The sequence below is a fragment of the Apostichopus japonicus genome, chromosome 15 (assembly GCF_037975245.1).
Source record: "Apostichopus japonicus isolate 1M-3 chromosome 15, ASM3797524v1, whole genome shotgun sequence".
Classification (NCBI taxonomy): domain Eukaryota; kingdom Metazoa; phylum Echinodermata; class Holothuroidea; order Aspidochirotida; family Stichopodidae; genus Apostichopus; species Apostichopus japonicus.
In genome coordinates, this window is record NC_092575.1 from 11,371,207 (window position 1) to 11,398,904 (window position 27,698).

The 27,698-nt window shown below is 37.5% G+C and overlaps 2 protein-coding genes across 4 annotated transcripts in view; both read left to right on the top strand.

Annotated features, from left to right (window-relative positions):
* The window catches only part of LOC139981506 (uncharacterized), a 95,573-nt gene that overhangs the window by 38,444 nt on the left and 29,431 nt on the right, over positions 1 to 27,698 (top strand). The window lies entirely within an intron of this gene.
* Positions 7,104 to 10,872, top strand: LOC139981510 (matrix metalloproteinase-14-like). 2 transcript variants are annotated; one of them, XR_011797868.1, is made up of 3 exons: positions 7,104 to 7,252; positions 8,651 to 8,859; positions 10,082 to 10,872. XR_011797868.1 is itself a non-coding variant. In XM_071993956.1 (3 exons), the coding sequence occupies exons 1-3, from the start codon at positions 7,195 to 7,197 to the stop codon at positions 9,860 to 9,862; spliced, it is 306 nt and encodes a 101-aa protein (XP_071850057.1). In that variant the 5' UTR covers positions 7,104 to 7,194; the 3' UTR covers positions 9,863 to 10,872. The 2 variants fall into 2 exon arrangements, 1 of the variants encoding a protein (XP_071850057.1); XM_071993956.1 differs by having other exon boundaries at positions 9,824 to 10,872.

Below are 27,698 nucleotides of genomic sequence, written 5' to 3' on the forward strand. Positions count from 1 at the left end.
TCGAGCGTCTCGTATGCGGAAAAAGGTAAAGGAAAGCTACCAGGGGCGTTATGGGTAGAGGCGGGGATTGCGACCACTTTAATACCCTATTAGTTTTCGAGCATAACAGTATTCACTCTGGCTAATTAAAGTTTAGTTTAGTTACCCAAGGATCAGGAAGCTTTACAGTAGCTTATTTGAGAACCTATCCGTGATAGATCATGGATGAACACCGGCTTTCTTCAAGCCTTCTGTTTTCGATAAATGTTCAGAGGGTAAAGAGGCAGGGGTGTGAATTCTCTCCCATTCCTGCTCCCAGGACCGCCTTTTAAAGTCCCCATCAACTTTTTTTCGATACTTTGGAACCACTGACCCTTACTTCACAAACTTATTAAACACTCTGGTTAAGCAAGTAAGCAACTGAGTATAGTTATCTGCTTGAAGGCTACATTGATTACTTACTACAAAAGCTATGTTAATGTGACAGTCAAAATTTGCATTTCTAATTAGATACAGGTTTCTTGTATATCTCCTTAACGTTGAAATAAGCAAAACTTCCCTTAAGGAGAAATACAAACATGTATTCGTAGTACAGAATTATGGTTACGGTGGGAGGATTGAGTGGTAGAGTAATTTCTCCGGGGACAAAACATATGATATGTAAAAAAATTTGATGATAAATGAAAATAATCAATAATATAAACTATGATAAGTTTAATATTATTTATTATATCATCAGGAATGTGAGGGGTTCATATAAAAGCGCAATAAAATGGCTGAAAAACGTCAAACTTCTCACACGGTCGCACTTACACTACCTCCATTCCCCCTTCTCCTCTTTCATGGGAAACTCTAGCCCAAAAATCTGTTCTGAAACGTTCAAGCGTCGCGTATACGAAATTAGGTAAAAGAAAGCTACCAGGGGCGTTGTGGGTAGAGGCGGGGGTTGCGACCAATTTAATACCCTATTAGTTTTCGAGCATAACAGTATTCACTCTGGCTAATTATTAGTTTAGTTTAGTTACCCAAGGATCAGGAAGCTTTACAGTAGCTTATTTGAGAACCTATCCGTGATAGATCATGGATGAACACCGGTTTACTTCAAGCCTTCTATTTTCAATAATTGTTCAGAGGGTAAAGAGGCAGGGGTGTGAATTCTCTCCCATTCCTGCTCCCAGGACCGCCTTTTAAAGTCCCCATCAACTTTTTTTTCTCGATACATTGGAACCACTGGCCCTCACTTCACTAACTTAGTAATCACTCTGGTTAAGCAAGTAAGCAACTGAGTATAGTTATCTGCTTGAAGGCTACATAGACTATTTACTACAAAAGCTATGTTAATGTAACAGTCAAAATTTGCATTTCTAATTAAATACAGGTTTCTTGTATTTCTCCTTAACGTTGAAATAAGCAAAACTTCCCTTAAGGAGAAATACAAACATGTATTCGTTGTACAGAATTATGGTAACGGTGGGAGGATTGAGTGTTAGAGTAATTTCTCCGGGGACAAAACATATGATATGTAAAAAAATTTGATGATAAATGAAAATAATCAATAATATAAACTATGATAAGTTTAATATTATTTATTATATCATCAGGAATGTGAGGGGTTCATATAAAAGCGCAATAAAATGGCTGAAAAACGTCAAACTTCTCACACGGTCGCACTTACACTACCTCCATTCCCCCTTCTCCTCTTTCATGGGAAACTCTAGCCCAAAAATCTGTTCTGAAACGTTCAAGCGTCGCGTATACGAAATTAGGTAAAGGAAAGCTACCAGGGGCGTTGTGGGTAGAGGCGGGGGTTGCGACCAATTTAATACCCTATTAGTTTTCGAGCATAACAGTATTCACGCTGGCTAATTATTAGTTTAGTTTAGTTACCCAAGGATCAGGAAGCTTTACAGTAGCTTATTTGAGAACCTATCCGTGATATATCATGGATGAACACCGGTTTACTTCAAGCCTTCTATTTTCAATAATTGTTCAGAGGGTAAAGAGGCAGGGGTGTGAATTCTCTCCCATTCCTGCTCCCGGGACCGCCTTTTAAAGTCCCCATCAACTTTTTTTTCTCGATACATTGGAACCACTGGCCCTCACTTCACTAACTTAGTAATCACTCTGGTTAAGCAAGTAAGCAACTGAGTATAGTTATCTGCTTGAAGGCTACATTGATTACTTACTACAAAAGCTATGTTAATGTGACAGTCAAAATTTGCATTTCTAATTAGATACAGGTTTCTTGTATTTCTCCTTAACGTTGAAATAAGCAAAACTTCCCTTAAGGAGAAATACAAACATGTATTCGTAGTACAGAATTATGGTTACGGTGGGAGGATTGAGTGGTAGAGTAATTTCTCCGGGGACAAAACATATGATATGTAATAAAATTTGATGATAAATGAAAATAATCAATAATATAAACTATGATAAGTTTAATATTATTTATTATATCATCAGACTGTAAGGAGCCTATATAAAAGCGCAATAAAATGGCTGAAAAACTTCGAACTAATCACACGGTCGCATTTACCCTACCTCCGTTCCCCTTCCCCTCTTTCATGGGTAACTCTAGCCCAACCATCTGTTCTGAATCGTTCGAGCGTCTCGTATACGGAAAAAGGTAAAGGAAAGCTACCAGGGGCGTTATGGGTAGAGGCGGGGATTGCGACCACTTTAATACCCTATTAGTTTTCGAGCATAACAGTATTCACTCTGGCTAATTAAAGTTTAGTTTAGTTACCCAAGGATCAGGAAGCTTTACAGTAGCTTATTTGAGAACCTATCCGTGATAGATCATGGATGAACACCGGCTTTCTTCAAGCCTTCTGTTTTCGATAAATGTTCAGAGAGTAAAGAGGCAGGGGTGTGAATTCTCTCCCATTCCTGCTCCCAGGACCGCCTTTTAAAGTCCCCATCAACTTTTTTTCGATACTTTGGAACCACTGACCCTTACTTCACAAACTTATTAAACACTCTGGTTAAGCAAGTAAGCAACTGAGTATAGTTATCTGCTTGAAGGCTACATTGATTACTTACTACAAAAGCTATGTTAATGTGACAGTCAAAATTTGCATTTCTAATTAGATACAGGTTTCTTGTATATCTCCTTAACGTTGAAATAAGCAAAACTTCCCTTAAGGAGAAATACAAACATGTATTCGTAGTACAGAATTATGGTTACGGTGGGAGGATTGAGTGGTAGAGTAATTTCTCCGGGGACAAAACATATGATATGTAATAAAATTTGATGATAAATGAAAATAATCAATAATATAAACTATGATAAGTTTAATATTATTTATTATATCATCAGACTGTAAGGAGCCTATATAAAAGCGTAATAAAATGGCTGAAAAAAATCGAACTAATCACACGGTCGCACTTACCCTACCTCCCTTTCCCCATCTCCCTTCCCCTCTTTCATGGGTAACTCTAGCCTTACCATCTGTTCTGAATCGTTCGAGCGTCTCGTATACGTAAATAGGTAAAGGAAAGCTACCAGGGGCGTTGTGGGTAGAGGCGGGGGTTGCGACCAATTTAATACCCTATTAGTTTTCGAGCATAACAGTATTCACTCTGGCTAATTATTAGTTTAGTTTAGTTACCCAAGGATCAGGAAGCTTTACAGTAGCTTATTTGAGAACCTATCCGTGATATATCATGGATGAACACCGGTTTACTTCAAGCCTTCTATTTTCAATAATTGTTCAGAGGGTAAAGAGGCAGGGGTGTGAATTCTCTCCCATTCCTGCTCCCGGGACCGCCTTTTAAAGTCCCCATCAACTTTTTTTCGATACTTTGGAACCACTGACCCTCACTTCACAAACTTATTAAACACTCTGGTTAAGCAAGTAAACAACTGAGTATAGTTATCTGCTTCTAAACATTGTCTCGAAGCTGCTAAAAGAGGTAATAGGGTCTTAGGTATGGTCAAGATAAACTTCAGTTTTCTGAAAGAGGATATAGTTGTTAGGCTTTATAAGCAGTTGGTTAGACCTCATCTGGAGTATGCTGTGCAGGCTTGGAACCCATATTTTGCTAAGGAAGTACTGGTACAGGCCCAGAGGAGAGTTACTAGGATGATTAGTTCCTTAAAGGGTGTTCCTTATTATAGGCGGTTACAACTATTGAATCTAACCACATTGGAGCTTAGGAGGTTACGTGGTGACTTGATTCAGGTTTTCAAGATTATGTATGGTTTTGACAATTTATCCAGAGGTCATAGTCTTAAACTTCAAAAGTCACAAAGTAGGATTAATAATCGGCATAACTTTTTTTTAATAGGGTTGTGAATGAGTGAAACGGTTTGCCTGAGAAAGTTGTACTTGCAAGTAGTGTGAAAGGGTTTTAGAATGCTTTGGACAAGCACTTTAAGCATTGTAATCGGGTCTGAATGTTTGTGTCTTCAGTTTTTTTCCTTCTCTCCTATAGGGTCCTTGATGAGGACTTGAGTGTCCCTCCTGATCCTTTTTTTTCTGCTAAACCAAACTAAACTAAATCTTACATTAATACCCACTGTAGGTTAGGACCAGCAATCTTCTATACCCCACCCCATTTGTGCCACCGCAATGTGTACATAACCTTCACATGTTACAGGACACAGCCACTGTGCCCCTCCTTAATATGTTAGTCCACCTGCCAACAAATTTGATATTTCTGTCTAAAGGCCTGATAAGATGTATTTGAGAAGAAGGCTACGTGCTCGATCGTCACAGTATTTACCACTGACTAATGTTAATTAGTCGAGATATAGAACACAATCATGATAATTTCACTTATATTCCAAATTCATCATTAAGTGCATGTGTCGTACCATTGTCCTTTAAACATTAAAAATTATCAATAGTGTCTTACCACAATTAATTGCTCCATTTGACTAGGATAATCAAATTATCAATAGTGTCTCCACGGTGAGTGCATCATACGTACCACAATTAATTCCTCCATTGTCCTTAAACAGTCATATTTCACTATTGTCTCCACAGTGAGTACATGTGTCGCACCATTTTAATTGCTTCATTATCCTTTAAAGTTATCAACTAACATATCCTTCCCACCATATGATCGTTGATGGCTAGGACTATCATGGCTAATACAAATTTACCCACGATGATTGGTGAGTTTCGACTGAATCTTCCTCGTTCATCCACGAATTTCAATCCTCCTGAACTTTACGCCATCAGTAATTAATTTCATCGTCTTAATCCAACATCAAACATTTAAAAACATAAAAAAAAAATTAATGATGACGGAAAACATGACAAAAAAGTCACTTCAGTCCATTTACTTTCCTTGACGGTTACGGTAACCTTTCGGGTGGGTGTACACTGACTCTAATAGTGGTATGGAACATGAAAACTATAACCTTCTTGGAAAAATATAACCTTCTTGGAAAAATAAACAGGTATCCATTTTTCTGCTGATTAACTTTGTAAAGTGAAAATTTGGAAACAAAAAATACATTTATCAGTTTAGAAAAACTTATAAATAGCTACAAAAGTTCATGTAGGTTATGTTAGGTTGAGTTTAAACTTGTACGAAAGTTTTAGTCACAAATCAAAATACCGATAATATTCTAATCTACTTCCCCAATGTGCATGGTTTTGGGTATCCTCACCAAGTTAGAAAAAATTAGTGAGTTGTTGAGGGCAATCCAAACATGACGTGGTCTTCCCTGGCATCGAATTGTATGTAACTTAATAGATAACAAAATGCTGAGTTCACATCCAGTCAATGAATAGCAGCTATCATGTAGGGTTCATGGTGCAACAGATAATGGGCGTACATACATACACACACTTAGGAAATTACTGAGACATAATGTACAACATTGTTTTTACATATGATTGTATTTCTGGACAATTCGATGCAATAACAAGCACCTCTGATGGAAAGACGTACGCATTCAAGAATGAATTAGTGATTCATTTGAACGACGCAGGTACGGATGTTGCCTCTGGGTATCCTAAACCCATATGTGAGGTCTTTCCCGGTCTTCCAACAAATCTCGACGCTGCAGTTTACTGGCCTAATGGAAAAACTTACTTCTTTAAGGTAAGTTGTAACCTGTAAGATATACTGTAGTTTAATAAAAGGGCGAGAGAGTCTTTCGTTTAATATCTACACCGCTTATTATAGAGGAGACACCGTCTACTACATGAGGTAATGGCATTTGCGTTTTATGTTTTAAGTAGTAATTAAATATAAGAATGTCACAAATCTTATGCATGTTATCGGAATGTTCGTTGATTTTATACCTTTGTGTAAGGGATGGTGCAATTTCGCAATAGCTGATGTGAATTCGTTTTTAAAACTGAACACACACAAGGGCGGGTGAAACATCTGCAACTGGTTTCACTCAAACATTTATCGTTATATACTATATATACAAGTCAAATATCACTTCAAATCATCGTTAGTGGTCTGTTCATATTTACAAATAAAGGGCACAAACATCAACATTCTCAACAACAGGTTTCAAAATCTCTCAGTTTCAACTTTCAAATACCAGTTTTCTTATCTCTGACAGGGAAATCAATACTGGCGTACATCTGGAACCACAATAGATAACGGTTACCCCATAAAAATTGCTGTTGGGTGGCCAGGACTACCAGACGACATTGATGCGGCCGTTGTTTGGGGAAGAAATGGCAAGGGATATTTCTTCAAAGGTGAGCCAACTCCTTCAGTACATCGAAATTTCAAACGAAATTTCATACATCATATCCGCCGGGTCTTAATGTAGCATGGATGTTTCGTTTATGTAAATGTTTTCATTACCTGTTTCTGGAAGACCAAAACAACTCATTTAAGGGTTTGATTCAGTGCACTTTTCGATGGTATGGCTACTCGCAGTTGACTGTTTGCGGAAATACCACACTACTTTAAACATGATAAATATCGATAGCCTATCGCTCACAGTAACTTTCTGCTTCCTTTTTTCTCTATCTTCTCTATTTCATGCCAGGAACAAAGTATTGGCGTTACCTTGTTGACCTCGACAGGACAGAACAAGGTAACTTAGATACTAATACATATTGGCCGGGTTACAATCAAGGTACTATAGATGCTGCCTTTCAATGGAGCAATGGTCGCACGTACCTCTTCAAGGATGAACTGTACTGGCGTTATAACGATTATAGAGTTGACTCTGGCTATCCATTGTGGACTACAAAGCATTGGTTGGGATGTCCAACCAATGGACCAACAATGCCACTGGATGACGTATGTGTACCGGACTCATGCACAGCTTCATCGGGTGCATCAGGTAAATCAAGTAAAAACTACTTTGATTCCGCATGACAAACAAGCTTTGGTCTTGCTAAGGTAACATACAGTTAAGTACTTCAGAAAATAACATTCATGTCACAACAACTAAACCTGTTCTCTTTACCTTTTTTGGACGATTACCTTTTTTGGACGATTACCTTAATGGCTTGGTCCATATCGTACCATGAACATGATATCAAACTCCATATCATGTTCATTGTCAGGCTTAGCTGTTTCATACCAAAGCCATGATTTCTGTTTAAATTGCTGTATAAACACCGAAGGCTCGTCATTTTGAAATGACCGTAACACTAATTTTACCAATAGGCCATATGTTATATTTTGATCGCTCCAGTGTCAGGAGTCAATATTATTTCAGCAAGTCATTAGTTCATTTTAGGGTGTCAAGTCAATGCCACTAACTTTCAATCCAATGCAACCTCTACTGGGACAAGCGTCACAATTCCATTGGAATCTTGGCTTCCAATTTGGTTTAGTCGAGTAATATCTCCGCACAGTACTGCAGTATATTTCTTCACTGCATTGCTACATCGCGGAAGATTTAATTGCGGCACCACCTTGCCCAGTATTTTTAATAGATATGCAATGTGATACTCATGTGGAAGACCGCTATCCCGGATTTTATCTAAAATCCTTAGAACGCGGTCTGCGAACCTGTAAAACAGCAATACAGTATGACGGATGAAATCTCCAATACTCCAACAATGGTATACATGCCCAAAAGTTGATGTAAAGGTGTGCAGCTTTCACAACAAAAGAGTTTGCATTTTGCTTCACGTATTGACATAAACATCAACCCGAGACCTCTTCTTAAGGCAAGTCGTCCTCCGAATTGTCTCATCGATGCACGATATAATAATAGTCGTCCTAAAAGGCAGTTATTTTGATGACGCAAGTAGCCACACATACATTTGAGAGAAGTCAAAAAGCTTACAACTTATATTTCAAGTCGGGTCGCTATCTTATTTACAGACCTAGCTCATGTTGGAATGTTTACACTTTGGAAGGGAAATTTCAAATGGGAAAACCATGAAACACCTCGAACATAGCCCTGGTTAATGTTTCTATCATTAATGTATCAATTACAAAGTTAAAGTTGAAGGTTTACAGTATGGTCACAAGTACAAAGCCTTCTGACACGACTTCACAACAATCACCCCTAGTAATGTGTAACTTGTTAAATTCAAACAGTCGCTCCCGGAGTACTATACTGTGCGCTACAACTATGGGTCCACAGACTGGCACACAACTTTATTTACAAGTTACCTCGCCTTTAAACACCTGGCGTGTAGAGGCAATAACTTGAACAGGACTGGAAACGCCATTCCATTGAGCGCAAGCCACTTTTACTCTACGCACACCCTTTTCATTACAGGTTGTGTTTCTGGAAATTTTGATGCCATAGCAAGAACCTTCAACGGCAATACGTACGCATTTAAAGACAACTTAGTTGTTCAGCTGAACAATATTGGTACAGATTTTGTCGCTGGATATCCAAAACCCATTTGTGATGTCTTTCCCGGGCTTCCAACAAAATTGGACGCCGCAGTTTATTGGCCTAATGGGAAGACTTACTTCTTCAAGGTAGGTTTTCAAGAAATGATAGAGAAGATAGCGACATCTGTTACATTTGATTTGCTCGTTCTTGTTTTTTTTTAACGTCTATACTTATAGTCAGCTAAACACAAACACAGTCGATAAATGTTGATAATATCAACCATAGTACTAAGTAGTGTTCTTGAGCTTTTGATATGAATATCTCTAGTCAGAGAATGCACAACAATTGAAATTATATCCTACATAATTAAGTTAAAACTACAGCTAAATGAATCACAGTACCAGTTTATGATATCAATTGCATTATTAAAGTATTATATCCCACCCCATTGTGAAACTGATACCTGCAGCATTAATTAATATCAACACAATAAGAACCATTAGTAATCAGCATAGGAAAAACAACAAAAATATGCAATACTTGTTTTTTTTTCTTCCCATCATTCATTCCATATCTTCTCATTTGACCCCTACATTTTGCGGGTCACTTTTTTTTTTTACTAGCCTTATATATACTTTACTGAAAGTTTTGCTGAAAAAATTGTAAATACGGAACAAAAAGAAATACGTCGAGATTGTTTCCACCCTCTTTTCTGAATGTCTGCAATTCATGTTATGGATCAAAAGTAGCATTAATATCGTAAACTCTTTCATTTTGGCAGATAAAAGTCTGTGAAGTTCATATCTTGATGTATACATCTGGTTACTGTTATGTGCACTTTGTTAATGAATAAACGGTTGGGACGACAAACGTCTCCAATGGACAGTTGACATTCGTGTGATTGGGCGAATTGAAGTGGTTTTAATATTTACGCCGGAAATTGAGATATGTCACATGCTTTCATGTTAACTGAAATTTATAAGTTCAGTTTTCTCGATTGTTAAGACATCTCAAAACTAATTGCAGACTGTTCTGCGATTCACGTAATTGTTATTTATTATCGCCTATCGAGCAGGTAGTCCTGTTTTCTGTACTTATTCATTTTCACAGGGATTCAGTTTACGCTGTACTAAACATGTTATTGTTTAAGCAAGCCACCTGTGACTCTTCCTATCTTTCACTCTGCTGCCTGCTCTGTGGTCAGATCAGTTTGAGCAAACTGTAACTTTATAGCACAGGAAGAGTTGGTGATAAACATACCTCCTTGACCACACATGAGGAGGGTTTCATGGTAATTGGAGATTCACACTTATTTCTCTTCACAGAGACCTGTGTTGTTTTTCACTATAGACATCATTCTGTTTTCAGCATTGTAGTAGGCAACACTGTATCCGCCTTACATACCATACACAGTTTCAGTAGCTAACGTTTTCGACCTGGCTCATTTATAATCTGTAAGTTTTTCTCTTTGTCTTATTTTTAGGTTAATTATTGTACAACTTTGCATAGCAGTCACATGTCAGTTAATTGAGATTGTTAATTAGACATAATTAATCAAATTGTTTTCCAATTAAGAAGTATTTAGCTTGATTGTAGGTTTGCACATAATTTGTTGTTTATTGATTATGGGCGACTCCTTAACTTTATATATTTACTTGTGACTTGAATAAGTTAATATTCATTTAGATATACTTGGGTTTTAATTACCTTAATCCCCTGTTCAAGTATGTTTATGCTCACATATTCATGTCCCTATCTGAGTTGCGTAATACTTACGTTACGTAATTGCAGTCCGTTGGGATAGATTGTTGTTACTAATTAATCATAATAGTTTTTGCTCATTTGATACTCTTTTTGATCGTTAGTAAACTTTATTAATTCTTCCTCTTAAGACAAGTTAAGAGAATTAATTAAACCCCAGAGTTATTCGACTCTCATCCTTTTTGACACACATTATAGTTATTCAGTGTAAAATACTGTACTGTGGTGAGCTTCATTTGACCTATGGCAAGTTCAAAGTTCACCGTTATAATCTTTCATTTTAAACATTCGTAGTGTTGTATTTTGCATCATTATTATTCAAGTTTATCATATCCTTTTATTTCAGTTTTACCGCGATAACATGAGTGAGGAATTTCAATACAGTTTACAGAAACGTACTCCTGTCTTTTTCTCGTCATTTCGCTGGTTAGCTAGCTGTCTAGTGTCGCATATCTAGACGCGTCTGCGAGGGCAGCACACAGACATCATAATTACATTTAGATATCTGCAATTCGAGTTAATATATCTGAAATGCTCACTTTCAGATATCTCAAATTCCAAATTATTATCTCAAATTTAATTTCAGATATCTGATATAAACCACAATTAAAGATATCTGACATATTTTTCGGATTAAATGTTCGAACGTGTATGGAAATCAGGTGCGTATCCAGGGGGGGCGTTGGGGGCGCGCGCCCCCCGGGTAAGGAAAAGAGGAGAGAAAAAAAAGAGAAGAAAAAAGGGAAAAGGAGGGGGGAAAAAAGAAAAGGAGGAGAGGAAGGAAGGGAAAAGAAAAAGAGAAAGAGAGAAAAAGGTAAAGGGGAGGGAGTAGAAGATAGCCAAGACCTCGGGAAGAGAAAGAGGAACAGTCATAGTTACAGCGCTGATCCCTATAATATACACAGGGTAGCCAGTGACAGAGCAAGGATTACGGAGGGGGTGTGCGCCTTACCCTACCTCTTACACCGACAACTCCATTTTTGACGTTTCCATTTTTTCTCTCTCACTAATGTATCTATATAAATACTATATATGGTCTATCATAACGCGTGTGTGTGTATGGACGCCTTAAACAATTGTACAATTGTGCTATATGGAACCAACTGTGGCTGGTCTTGAACTCGACCGAGTCGTCGGGGTACATGACGCATTTCGGGAAGGAGGCGACCGCCCCCCCCCCCCCGAACAAATTTTCTTTATGGCATCGCTAGTAATTTCAAAATAGACAATGCTTAGATGCAACTTACAAGGCCTGGGAAGTGTCATTTCCAGCGATCTGGGAGGCATTTTCGGCCAAAATTTTTCTTGTACGCTTCGCGCCAACTCATGGTGGCGCTTCGCTTAGATAGTTTGCCTACAGGCTTCGCCCCTCCCTTGGCAATTACTCGCTACACGCCTGTTCGAATTTGTAAAGCAAAGAGCAGATATAACATCATATCAGTGAGCATTGAAATGCATGTTCCACGATGAACAGCCTCAAAAACTGTCTATGTGTGTAGTTAAAGGCGTAGGAGCCCAATTGGATTTGGGGGCTGTAATGACTTGCCCGAAAAAAAGCCACAATTTTTCGCGCGCGTTCAACATATCAATGCCAATATCATATAAGCAAGCATCAGTCATTACAGTGCATGGCATCGTGTACCGCACGGTCCGTGAAAGTTGCACAGTATACCGCTGGATGCTATGTAAACAACGAATTGTCCTATGTAGATGGAGAAAAATCATACAGATCCATTTATGTCAAAACTCTCTTTTACAGTAGTAATGTCGGCCAAGCTTAGAACTTTATTTTAATTACCAAGGAGATAATTTTTAACCTATTCATTGCTATTTATTTTTCTTTCAGTAGGTGCCCGAAATAGATGGGGAAAACTTTGGTTGCGTGGGGGGAGGGGGGCTGCAGCCACCGCCTCCTACGGGACCTACGCCTATGTGTGTAGTGTTCGGTTTCCATATACCTGATATCGGAAATATCTGCTATTTTTCATTTCCTTCAACCAAGTTTTATAATAGCCATTATAAGACGTTTTAATATTTCTACACCAATAAATTAACTGTCTCTGAATTTTCGAAAATTTCCTCACCAACATTCTTCATCATACTTTCCTCTACTCGTGCAACTTTGACCTGTCAGTTAGGGGTTCAAGGAGGTTTTTCTATATTGCTTGTCCATAGATTGAATTTTGTGCAACATTATGGGTATGTTTTGAAGTGATTTTATTCACGAGAAATGTGAATTTTCAAATTCTCAACAAATAATGGGCTTAAAACCTTGAAAAGTGGGGCTTTCCGCTATTGTGGGCCGTGACGTAGAATCACCTACAAAAGCAATGATCCATAGGACGTGCAATGAGGTCGAACATGATGTGTGACTGGTGACAATCTTCAAAAAGGTTATGGATGGAAAAAACTTTTGGGAAATACTTGGCTCTCAGGCAAAAGTGTACATCTGGTTGATCATTTTCAAGCCCGAGAAGTGCTATTTCCGGTGATCTGGGGGGTATCAAAACCAGAAATTCTCTTGTACGCTGCGCGCCAACCGATGGTGGCGCTCCGCTTAGATAGTAATTCGCGCCCCCCGGGTTAGAAATCCTGGATACGCGCCTGGAAATGGTACACCGTCATCTCGGTGGGATATTTAATATGTGCATGGCGGGTTCACTGATATCGTGAAAGCCCTCAACGTAAACGATACACAGGAATATTGCACTGTACTCGTACTAGTCACTGTATCTCGTACTAGTGTACTTGTGTGCGTCCTTTGTTCTACATTAATAACACTTTTGTGGAATTCTACCAACAATTGACACTACTAACTGTGCTAAAACTTCAAATAATGATTACAACCCTGGTAGAAATTCCAGTAGAACCCAGTTAAAAAATCAACTAGGTTCTACTAGGGCCTACTATGTTTAACTGGTTTTTAACTGTGTTTAACTGGTTTTTAACTGTGTTTAACTGGTTTTTAACTGTGTTTAACTGGGTCTTACTGGGTTCCAACTGGGCTATGCTGAACATGAGCTAGGTTCAACTGGGTTTACACAATGTTCAACTGGGTTTGTTCAGGCCCAACTGAGTTTGAACTATGTTTGAACTGATCCAGTTGGGTTTCAACTGGGTTTCACTGGTTTTTGCACTAGCCCAACTGGGTTTGAACTATGTTGACTGGTGAACTTGCCCTGTTGGGGTTGAACTAGGTTTCAACTGGTTTTGCACTGGCCCAACTGGGTTTGGACTATTGGCTGGTGAACTGACCCAACTGGGGTTTAACTAGGTTTCACTGGTTTGCACAAGCCCAACTGGGTTTGAACTATGTTTACTGGTGAACTTGCCCTGTTGGGGTGGGACTAGGTTTCACACTGGCCTAACTGGGTTTGGACTATGTTGACTGCTTTTATTTTAGGCGTAATTATCAAGAATATTATAATGTAAGTTCGTAAGCAGTAACCGTATCGTAATATATTGAAAATGCTAAATTAGCCAACTTATGAGGGGTGTAAAATAAATCTTTGTCATATTTATCACAGTTATGATGAAAAGATTACATTTTTGTACCGCAATGATTAATATGAAATATTTACTATATAATAAATTTGAAAAAATTATGTTATACTTTGTTCGTCGATTTGAACAATTGGTAGGCAAAATGCCTTCCTAGTGCAAAATAGTATGATCCGACTAAATTTGAACTTTGACATTTGTCCCTTGCGTTAGCGCTAAATTTATAAATTCCGAATCCGCAAACCACATACGCCAACAGAAGCTTCGCAGAATAATCGCATTTGTAACAGATTTTGCCAACAATTTTAAATTATTACCGCGGCTAAGTTCCCTCCTTTGTGATCTTGCAGTATCTTTATATTATTGACATATACTTGTAACATTATAATTGATTGTAAACGTGCTCTTTATCATAAATATTTGAATTGAACAGAAGCTTTATATAAAGTGACCTAGGACTATAGTATAGGCTAGGCCTAACAAACCCAAGGGCGTAGGAACCGGGGGGCTGGGGGGGGGGCGTCAGCCCCCCAGTGAAAAATATGGGGGGCGGAAGTATCGTTCCGCCCCCCCCCCCCCCCGCTCCGTAAGTCAGAAAACCCCTTTTTCATTTCCAAATGAGAAAAAAATCTCATTTGAAGCACCAAATTGCATCTAAGGCCAGGTGAAAATGCAAAATTCTTTACAAAATGGAGTGGGTGTTGAAGTGTGCTATATTGCACCAAATTGCATCTGAGGCCACCTGGAAATGCAAACAAATTCCAAAGGGGAGGGGGACACCCCCTCCCCTTAGACCCCTCGCCCAGGCCGGCCATCTGTCTTCAGCCCCCCACTCAAAAGTACCTTCCTACGCCACTGAACAAACCGGTTCCCTACTAGGTATACCACATGGTTCAATTACTAACGTTAGACATATCCTAACGCTATAGTTGCCCAGCTTATAGGGAATTGAACAGAAACTTTATATAAAGTGACCTAGGCCTACTGTAGGACTATAGTATAGGCTAGGCCTAACAAACCGGTTCTCTACTAGGTATACCACATGGTACAATTAGTACTAACGTTAGACATATCCTAACGTTATAGTTGCCTAGCTTATAGGGGCCTAACCTAGTTATACTCAAGTTAACACCTATATTTAGCCGCATGATTTTAGGAAAGTTATCGTCAACTATCAAACATAATAGCAATTTTCAAAATTTACGCAATTGCCTGGATTGTTGTTTCAAATATGAAGTGTCATATTGGCATAATAACATACTTTGCAAAAGTCATTAGCCTAGTGAAGTGTACAGCATACACGTATATGCTACGAATGTGAGGATGCCCTACACTGAACATTATGTACATATGATTAAACTATCAATCTAATTCCAAGTGAGGCTTCATTTGTACAGTGTAAGAAGGTCAGCTCTTACATAAAGTTTTGTTTTGTACCATAATTGTACTTGTTTATTAGTGTGCTCACTGTACAGAGGGCTATACATTTGTACAGTATATTTGTATGTTGTCTTGTGGCATCAAAAGGGTTGATTAACAACTCTCGCTTCTGGGTTACTAGGCAACTATCTTGTTCTTCCTGGAAATTAGCCCTCACAGGAAATGGGGTCTGTGTGTATATATTTTAGGAACAAAGGAGTTTTGTGAGGGTATAGAGTTGCCAGTTGGCTATGAGTATCTGAGCAAGGCAGTTGTAAAAGAAGAGAAAGATAGTTTAACGGCTGGTTATTTTGTTTTAAACCTTAATTTACATAGTTCAAGTTACTGTAGACCTTATTATTTTATGGAAGTTGTGATATTCAACTGACAGTCTGGGACACCATTTATTATAAAGGATACTATTTACATATTATTTTACAATAAAGGATATTCCAGGACACCATCACTTATAAAGGACATTATTTTACCACAAAGGATATTGACATTATTTTACTGAAAGGATACCCTGGAACACTATTTCATATAAATTAAAGGATACTTTTTTGTTGGGATCGGACATTCATCATACCATTTATTGGGTTCAACTATACTGATGTCGTAGAATATCTGATGTCGTGGAAGATCTGAGGTCCTAGAATACTTGATGTCACCAGTAGGCCAACTCACCAGACCAGACTTTTAAATTAAGTGTATTTCGTTATATTTTGGGTGCACACCTCACGACTGTAAGTTGTTTCATTTAATTCTTTGACTGGGCCCAGATCAGCTGTACATTGTTTGTTAGTCATAATTATAATTTCTTTTGATCCAATCCAGTTGAGTTCTCCATTTTTTATGTGTCTTGCTCTGTGTTAGGTCATCACACCAAACCCAGAGTTCTCTGATCAAGAACAAACATTTATTTTCAGTGGCTAACACCCTTACATACAGTATAGATCTACTGTTAAAAAATGAAAACTTCCTATAGTTTGGTGTTATATAAGTGTAGATAACACCAGTTGAGAATCCCAGTTCAAACTATTTAAAAATATAAGCAGTAAAACATAGTTCACCCAATTTAACCCAGCAAAACATAGTTTACCCAGTTGAACCCAGTAAAACATAGTTGACCCAGTAAAACATAGTTGAACCCAGTAAAACATAGTTGACCCAGTAAAACATAGTTGAACCAGTTGGACCCAGTAAAACATAGTTGAACCAGTTGGACCCAGTAAAACATAGTTGAACCAGTTGGACTCAGTAAACATAGTTGAACCAGTTGGACCCAGTAAAACATAGTTGAACTTGAACCAGTTGGACCCAGTAAAACATAGTTGAACCAGTTGGACCCAGTAAAACATAGTTGAACCAGTTGGGAACCCCAGTTCACCCATTTCAACCTAGTTCAAATTTGGGCCAATTTCCGTATAGAAAATTCCAGTTGAACCCAGTTCAAAAATTCAACTGGAATTTCCACCAGGGAATGGCTCAGATTTCAACAGCCAATTACTTCCATCCTCATAGCATCTGACCTCACTGAGACATCTAACTGAACACTCCTTATTGTCTGGGAATAAGTTGGAGTATCAGTGCCTCCAGTGAAGTGCCTTTTAAAACTCAAACCATTCTAGGAAACTAAAGCATTTTAGTGTGTGAAAATTGTTCCAGTTGGCTGATTGCGTGGTTTTATACATGGACGTTAACTAACATCAAGGCATCATGAACTCAAAATTGTGAAAAACAAGATATACCAAAGTAGTATTTCAAAACCCTTCAATTTGAATATCATAGAATGGTTCATTTAAAGTAAAGAAAATACAACCGTGTCATTCAGTGCAGTAATTTAAACATACCACTACAAAATGGTGTCCGAATTTTACACCAAGTGGGATACTATATTCCAACTGGTCCCTCGAAAACTCTCTCTCGATCCCGAACTGCCCGATAGTTGCAAATTATCTAAAATAACCTAAGCCTTAGCCAGTTAACTAGTGTATGAACCTCGAGATAGTAAAAACTGAACGAAAAAAGAATGTACTTTCTTTGAATTGTAAATCCAACGAATGGCATGTGAAGAAAATACAATGACTGTCTCATTCCAGTAACCCGTTTGACTTAAATTAATATAAATTCAACATACATACTTACAAATCAGATTAATACCTTTACAACTAAGCTTTACAACTCTCAAATTAAATTACAGATATCTCCAATTTATTTAAGATATCTACAAATAATTGCAGATATCTTAGAATCAATTTCAAATATCTGATATCAGATATCTGAAATAGAATTTCAGATATCTCGAATTCAATTTCAGATATCTGAAATAGAATTGCAGATATCTCGAATTCAATTGCAGATATCTCGAATTCAATTGCAGATATCTGAAATAGAATTTCAGATATCTCGAATTCAATTACAGATATCTCGAATTCAATTTCAGATATCTGAAAATTCCCGATTAAATGTTAAAATGGCTTTCCATACGTACGCCATTTTAACATTTAATCGGGAATTTCTGCATATGCATTTCAGATATCTGGAATTCAATTGCAGATATCTCGAATTCAATTTCAGATATGTCGAATAAGAATTGCAGATATCTTGAATTCAATTTCAGATATCTCGGATTCAATTTCAGATATCTCGAATTCAATTTCAGACATCTCGAATTCAATTTCAGATATCTCGAATTCAATTTCAGATATCTCGAATTCAATTTCGGATATCTCGAATTCAATTTCAGATATCTCGAATTAGAATTTCAGATATCTCGAAATCTATTTTAGATATCTCGAATTTAATTTCAGATATCTGAAATAAAATTTCAGATATCTCGAATTCAATTTAAGATATCTCGAATTTAATTTTAGATATCTGAAATAGAATTTCAGATATCTAAAATAAGAAACAATTTAAGATATCTAAAATTCCCGATTGAATGTTAAAATGGCTTTCCATACGCACGTACCTCTTCAAGGATGAACTCTACTGGCGTTATAACGATGCTAATGATAGAGTTGACTCTGGCTATCCATTGTGGACTACAAAGGAATGGTTGGGATGTCCAACCAACGGACCAAAGATTCCGATGAAGAACAAATGCTTCTCAAACGCATGTCTCTAAATGGATTCTACTTGAATCTACATGTTACGTGATCTCTAAGATGTCGAATTACTCTCTTCTTGGTAAATAATGCATGTAAGATTAATTGCACCTGGTTAATTCACTACTCTGGAGACATTTCCTTTTACTTAGTCTTATTTTCTGATTGTATAAGGCTGTCATAGTAGCTATTCAGAGGTAACCCTCGTAGAGTGACAAACGTGACAGTTTTATTTTAATGCATGCGATAAAACTGAATAAAGCAATCTAGAATGCAATCAGTCCATATTTTGTTTGTTTTATTCGTCGTATAATCGTTGCTTAATATTACCTTCGGGAGTTTTCCCGGTTTTTACGAGTTTGTAGTCATCTACGTTATTGTCTTTAATGCTAAGCTTAAAACGATCAGTTCATTGAGATCTGCCTCTTGTGTCTGCGTTTTCCCCATTTTATTGTTAGGGAAGATGAGAAAGTGTCTAATGTTGATAACGACGAAAAGAAAGAACGCTCCTCTCTACGTTGTAGCCTAGGCCTAAGTTAGCCTATAGACCTAAATTAAACTTAGTATGCAGTAAGTTAGATAGATTGAGCAAAGAAACAACAAATTTGGCACATCAAAGGCTGGTGCTTGATGCCAGTCGGAAGTTGTGAAGGATTTTCGACCTTAGTAAAGTTCATATACAGAGCAACAGACGGGCCAAGGAAACTATGTTTTCACGTACATATGTGTGGCAGACACCACTTGGATTACTTCTCTAAAAAAGGTACCATTTTAAGGTACGTTAATTAAATTCTGGTCAGCGATATGTAGGATAGGTTGCATTTTAATGCAATTCTTAATACATTGAATATTGAAAGCTTAGAAAACATTCACTTTGATCATGATACATGTCTAACCAGTTTCTCCAATTGTATCGCTGACATCAAGCAATAGTCCACTTGCAACAGTTTACTCCTTAACGATTCAAGACCAAAGTCATCCACGTCACCTCCCAGTTAAGAGATTCGAGTAACGTACCTGACCTCACTGTTGGTACAAATGTCATAACTCCTTCCGAAAATACACGTGATCTTGGTGTCTTGCTTGACGTATGCGAAAACATATTCAGAACACTTGTCGTTCAGCAGCTGCGTATGGTATTTACAAAATTGGTAAACTCATGAGGTATCTAGATCAAAGGCTCAACTGAACGACTGGTTCACGCTTTTGTTTCCTTGCCAGTTTCTCATATAGCTCCCCTTCAGAGAATTCAGAACGCTTGCTGCGCGCCTAGTCTCACTCACTAAAAAGTTTGATCACATCACTCCTGTACTCCGTTCATTGCATTGGCTTCTCTCAGCGCATCCAGTTTAAGATCCTACTTCTCACCTACAAAGCGATCAACGGGCTTGCCCCACAATATACCACTGACCTGCTTACTCCTGCGCGTCGGTCAACTACAGTTACGCTTCGCTGTAACTTTCATGCGCATTTGCAATTAACTCCTGGTCCACGTACCCGCAGTCATTATAGCGATCGTGCCTTTTCTGTCACTGCACCTTAGTAGTATAGTATGCCTATTTCGCACCCCTTTTGGAGGTGGAGGTGGAATGGATTAGTTGGGGGCGTCCTTCGTGTAGGGTTCGGTTCTGTCAGCCCTATGAGAGGTGCGAACAATGCACTCATTGCTTTAATTATAATTATTATTTTTAACTTTGCTGTATCCTATTTAAGTATATAAAAATAATATAATAATAATAGCTTATTAAACTTCGTGATTGTTAAAACACAACAAACGCAAACATAGCAGATAAAAAAAAAAATGAAATATTTTAATCATTTATTTTCCTTTTAAAGATTACTTTCAAAAAATGATTGAACAAACAAAGTTCCAGTTATGTTTCAGGGGGGGGATATGACCTTGTTGACTATCTAAGCGTAGCGCCACCATGAGTTGGCGCGAAGCGTACAAGAAGATTTTGGGATTAACAAACCCTCTAGTTGGCCGGAAACGGCACTTCCCGAGGTTTCCAAGCGGCATATACCCAACTTTAAAATAGGGATATCGTGTCCGAAATATCTCATAATCAGGATCCAAAATACTTTTTTTTTGATTTCGGGTGTTATTTTGGGAAAATTGTCCCTGTCAATCTTGTTTCAGGCGCTACGTTAGAATGTTCGAGAGCTCTTTTATATTATTCGATGAAGAAAATGTCCTCATGCAGGCTATTATAGGCCTATACACATGCAATACACAATTACACATAGTTACATTCCTAGGTACCGATTGCTAGGGCATCCAGGTGAAACGTGTATTAAGCATTACCCTGGTAACATGAGATTCTCAGCTGTTCGAGGGAACATGTACGTGTGTAGGCCTACTATAGGGCCTATATGAATACTATGAGGTGCATATATGTACTATATCAATACCGTGTGCGCAATAATAAATTTTGTTGTTATAGGGCCAATGAAGCCTACAGTCAACTATTCTTGCTTTATAAAGACGGTTTATTTGAAAAGATCGCACTGCGTTTATGGTAGGCGAGAAATGAAGCTAAAAAAGAGCCGTACATTCACGATGATGCATAAATGTAGGGATGAAAATATTCTTATCCCTGGCATTTGGTGGGGGGGGGGGGGATATGGTGTATTACATCCCCTCCACCCATTTTCATGGGGGATATATCCCCCTTCCCCCCCCCCAGGATCGCCGCCCATGGTGAAACGTATGACGCCAATAAATTTTCTCTTTTATATAGCTAATGTACGGATGACTATAATTAATTGTTGATTAAAAAATGTTTTGTTTTTAATTTTTAAATGATTTACCACATTTTGTGACTTTCCTCCTTGATTTTAACATTAACCAATGTTTTCTCATCCTGTACTGTTTTGAATATTATCTGGAAACCTATTTTAAAAGTATGATAACGGGTTAGGAAGTATAAACCAATGGAATATGAACGATTTTAACCTATATCGGGTACTTTACTGGTAAGGTACATTTCTGTTTTATTCGAAAAGTATGATAACTAAAGAAGTTAAGAGTCATTCGATGAACATGTTCAACTGATGTACTTTTATTACATAATATTCTAATAATATACTACAAATCGTTTGTTGTCAATATACCGAGAAGTTACAAAAGGCAATATACAGTAAATACATATTTGCAAATATCCAGTTTGTGGCTTAACAGGATCTAGTAAATAAATATTAAAACAATTTCTGAGGGTGGATTAAAGTTATGTAGTAAAGAAATGTCGTTAAACATATAATGGGTGGATTAAAGTGATGTATATAACTAGATTAATATTTTTGGACATACTATGCATGACTAAAAGTAACAGAGTAAACAAATATCACTTAACATACACTCTGTGAAATAAAGTGATATAGAATCTCGTTCTAACCATAAATGTCTTCGCTCGTTTACATTGTTTATAATGTACCAGTCAGTTTTCCCGAGTTAATTTGCTTGTATATTAAATAATCCAAATGATTTTTTTTGACAAATGATTTGTAACTTTCCACTTATGAAAAATGGTTTCCTTCTTAAAGGAGTTAAAATATATTTGTATTACTAATTATATTCCTTTCAACATTTACTTCGTTTTTGGTTCCCACTATTTTAGTAAAATCTAAAAGTTTCATCAAATTATACTTACTACCACCAAGTTTTTAAAATGCACGTGTATGTCCACAGTTATGTGGACATGGTGCATTGTTTGATCCAATGAGTGATACTTTTACAAGCAAACGATTAACATTGGATTTTAGTTAATCATCTAAGAAGTCTTGTTCACATAGGTTTCTCTTCACTGATTTCTGCCACGTTACAAATTTTATCTCGCATAGAGATAAAGAAAAATAGATTATTGTAATGCTATCCCTGTCTATGTTTATATCATAGAATGATTAAGCCCATACTTTGTATTATTGTTTCTTCTTTAATTTATACAGTAGCTTGGATCATGGTAGATGGATACATCGCATACACAGGTTACTGTAGCCAACCACAAGTTGGATTCTCCCGTCGTCTCTGATTGTACTCTCTGTCACTGGAAAGACAAATGAGTGTCAAGATAGATGGCGTCATCACCGACATAACTAAGGAAGGAAAGTTCAGCAATTGTTGTCATGATTGTTAATAGTCTCAAGGTCGAAAGAAGGTTACATTTCCGTGATTGCTACAGCTTTCAGTATCTGGCTCTAGAAATACTCTCATGGTGATAAACAATACGGTGGCTTACGTGGTGAATGGTAAGATGAGTGAGTGCTAACCATCATTGAGGATTCATAATGATAAATAGACAGAGATGGAATCATCAAATAATGTACAGGGATATATTCCTACTGTAGGTTATTGCATTTTTTATAACTACGATTTTTACAGTTTTGTAATAATGTTTCAATATTGCAAATGGCTTGACTTTACTTGAAGGCTACGATATATCAATCAGTATAAAGTATGAACTATGTGTATAGTCGTATGGTGTTGACCTAGTAATAAATCTTGTTATGGCATAAAATGTTGACCATTCTAATCTTACTAAAACAAATAAGTTACAATAGTATTCATTGGTTGGATCATACTTTTCGAGATGACGGAATGAGTAAGAATTGTTGGTGTTATGCTTTTTCGTGTCCAAAACAATAAACAAAGTGTTTTACACCATATCATTATTTATAGTAAGTAATGTGTATTTTATCGGAAGTTTTATGACAGAAATTAGTCGTTGAGATCAATGATGTTGCTTATTATACAAAATCTCTGACCAGCTTGACCAAATTAAACTTTAATTATTGCACTTTTAATACAGTTCTACTTTTTAATATAATTTACATCAAGAAACCATGTTTACCCAAAATGTCCATGGCAATAGTGAAATATCATGACGCTCATGAGGTATATTCCCGTGACCAGTTAAACTCACATTGATAGAACAATAGTGCATTGTTCATAACTAAATCAAGTATAAGTTAGATACTATAGACTGCAAACATTTAAAATTGAACATATGCCTCATTTATTTCGATTTTTCATGGTATTGTTTTGTATTTTTTTCAATGTATATACAGTATCGGATTGTCTGTGCAGACTTAAGAATTAACAGTTAAGCAATCAAATGAAATTCAGAAAGAGAGATTACTTAGAAGTTAATTTGAAATATTTCTCCTCTACCTTTGTTTTCTTAAGCAAGTCATTTGCGCGAGGAGGGAAGGGGTTGGGAGAAGGAAAAAGAAAGTATCCATTGCCTGGCACTTGTTTGTTAATACAAAGGTTCAGCTGGTTAAGCATTGTCGAGAAGTGTATAGGGATATCTACAGTATTGAAAAAAAGTGTACCAATTTTTTCAGAACGTTTCACACCGTTATACCGTTATACATAAAACTACGATATCGGATGTAATGTGTACGCTGGTAATATCATGGTAAAACTGCGGTAAATTTACCGCGGTAAATGTACCGCACTTTTACCATACTTTTACCGCCGTAATACCATGGTAAAACTGCGGTAAATGTACCACGGTTGATTTTACCACAATTTTACCACACATTTACCCTATTTACCACACATTTACCATAGTTTACATTTTTTGCTGGGGCCTAACACAACATGTTATGAAGTCAGTTCGTAGAAAGGCATTATATCGTTTATTCAGCATTGTATAATGTAACTACGTATGCAAATTTTGGAGTGAATCGTCTCGATATATTCTTACTGGCTTTGTCGACTTAAAGAAAATATCCAGATTAAGACGCTGGCAGTATATAACATTCCAGTCATTACCAAGGGCTGTCATTATCGCAGATGTTCTTATCGTTAAGTCTAGCCCTCCATAGCTTACCATATCTAGGCGTATCATAATACATACACAACTTTCTACATGCTTATCACTACTGCTTGATTCATTCTTTGTATTTGGTTGTCTATTGCCTAGGTTCTCAACCTTTTTCTATCCAGGGACCCCTTGAGATAAACTGAAATGTTTGGAGGACCCCCGGACAGTGACCGTCGGCCTGGCGAGGGGTATAAGGGGAGGGGGTTTTCCCCGTCCCCTTTTGAATTTTTGTCAATATTTGAGGGTCAGATGCGAAATGGTGCATTATTTTGTGACTTTTGAAGTAAATTTATGTTGAACTTCAAGAATTTATGTTTAGAAATGCATTTTTCTGGGCCTGGAATGCAGTTTTCCTAGACCTGCAAGTATTGCTAGGCATAGGGTTACTTGGAAATTCTTACTTTCAAATGATATATTTCCCAATTACATTTTAATATGGAAGCGATCAGTTGTCAGATACAAACTGGTTGATTCTGCATGAGGTCAGGAGAATTATGTGTTTTCTTTGTCAGAGATAGCTGCAAATGGCACCGTTTTTTGGTGTCAAATCCAAGTTAGTTATAACTTATCCTCCACCAAAGCCTTATAACTACCGCGCTTCGCTGTGTCAACAGTGAGCAACACATCATAGTTATTGCTCTGCATATTAGGATGTATAGTGTGCAGTTAAGTTGTACACAACACTCGGGTGGCATGTTATCCATACCTCACCGAATGTATACCAATGAGAAACTATATTACTTGTTTTCATCGGGGAACGCACGATTCAACATTTATCGACTACTGACGATACGGTCTGATCATCAGGGTCCGACGTATTGACGGCTAAGCCTAACCTAGATTTCTAGAGGCATACATACTTCTTCCTTCGACTATATCTCTCATTCCATTCACGAACCTCTTCGGCTTTCGCGGACCCTTATTTTTTCACGGACCCCCTGCGGACCCCTTTGCCCTCACGGACCCCCAAATAAATTTCACGGACCCTAGGTTGAGTAACCTGGGTCTATTGTATAGGTCATACAATTTGGTATACAGGATGTTTGCTCTACTCGTATGAATGTTCAGAGCTGATCACAGGATGTTCGGAAGTGTCCGGTTTCTATTTTCGAAACTAATCATGAGATATTATATAAGCAACAAATGTATTACTCTTAAAGTGATAATATTGGATTGCCGGATGGATAAAGGTTATCGGATATACTCAGGAAACGATGCGAACTTCCCGTGTAGTTGTTTCAAGTAACATACTGTAGTGCACACAATGGCGTATTACTTGAGCCCTGTACGTCAATACCCTAGATCAGTCAGTGTGCATTGAATGCTAAGTTCACAGTTTTATTTGCAAGTTCACTGTACTGTTTTTGATATTTTCAACTTACCTTTTACGCTTTTTGAAGTATAAAGTATATTTGTTGTGATCTGTCCTTGCCATCGGAGTTGTACACCCCTTTGTCGTTCTGAAATACCTAGAAATTTTAAGTAAATATATATTAACATAGGACAGTAAGTTACTATTGATCAGCTTGTAACTCAGAACTGTGGTGACCAAATATATTTCTTGGCCAACACGGACTGACTAGACTTTACAACATGGTAGTGATATTTTGTGCCAAAGGATATCTCATTGACACTCTTTACAATATTAATATTCTTTACCAAAGGTCCCCCTACGCCCCTACCAGAGTGAATAGGCCCCTTGAAATTCTTAGGCTCATGCCAACTGGCCCATCTACCCTCCTCCTTCTCTGGCCTGCCCCAGAAGCGTGGATCTATAGACCCCTGACGTTTTATTCAACCGTGGTATCCCGTACTCATTAGTTCCCTGCCGGTTGATTCAAACATTCTTTTGTCAACGGATTACAATTGATAGACTGATTCATTATTTCTACATGATAATTGAATGGATGCTAACAACCCTTTGTTTTATTTCTCTGTTTCTCCAATTGACGAAACAGTACGTTCACTGTATATTTTAAGTTATGCAGCGTACACATTACAACCAATATCGTAGTTTTATGTATATTGCATGTGAAACGGTCTGAAAAAATTGGTACACCTTTTTTTCAATGCTATAGATATCCCTTTACACTTCTCGACAATGCTAAACCAGCTGAACCTTTGTATTAACAAACAAGTGCCAGGCAATGGATACTCTCTTTTTCCTTCTCCCAACCCCTTCACCCCTCGCGCAAATGACTTGCTTAAGGAAACAAAGGTAGAGGAGAAATATTTTAAATTAACTTCTAAGTAATCTCTCTTTCTGAATTTCATTTGATTGCTTAACTGTTAATTCTTAAGTCTGCACAGACAATAAGACAATCCGATACTCAGGCGTGTATCCAGGGGGGCGTTGGGGGCGCCCCCCCCCCCGGGTAAGAAACAGAGGAGAGAAAAAAAGAGAAGAAAAAAGGGAAAAAAGGGGGAGAGGAGGAAGGAGAGGAAGGAAGGGAAAAGAAAAAGAAGAAAGAGAGAAAAAGGAGAATAAAATCCAAGAAATCCCAAGGGCACTGTACTGTATGGATATCTAGCAATATCTAGATGAAAATCCGAAGATCTTCCCTAAACTGAAGGCAGATAGAGAATCGAAGCCTTCAGTGTGTAGCCTAATGAACTTGAAACTGTGCGTCTTTCGAAATGAAAAGAATGTGGGGCAAAGTAGCGTAACTCCTATGGGCTCGGACCGTGCTGAGCCGGTGGCCCCGACCAAAAGGGGGCCCCTGCTATACTGATGCACAGAAAAAGTGTACCTCTTTGGATAGGGAGGGCCCGTTTACTGGAAAAGAAAAATTCATGCAAGACTGAAAAAGACAATATACATATATTTACGTGATACGGAATACGGACATCATGATCATGGGCTTATTGGGTATTAATGTCTGTATCGAGCTAGTTGTGTTATTTATTATTATAATGAAAACAAAGTATATTATTTAAAACCCAATTCCAGCCAATGTTGTACTAGGTAAAATATCGGGACATATGATTTTTTTTTAAATTCTAAAACAATAACCCAATATCCAACAGACTTGAAACTGCGTTCATTTGAAAAAGAAGGCAGAGCTTTCATATAAGTATAATAATAAAATGTAAGAATAAAGATGCCTTCGGTGTATCTGGTAATTAAAAAAGCACCTTAATTAGGCTTAGATGGAGACAAAGTTTCAGCCGAAATTAGGCATATGCTTAGGTTTGATTACTGTATTTGTACAGTAGTCTCCATTATACTCCATACAGCAGGGGGAGGGGGCACTTGCCCGCCCCTACTGGAAAATCCAAAATTAAAAAAAAGTTAAGTATTTGACATTTCAATGATTTCCCCCATCCAACATTTTCTCTAGTCATGTTCATTGCATACGGACCCAT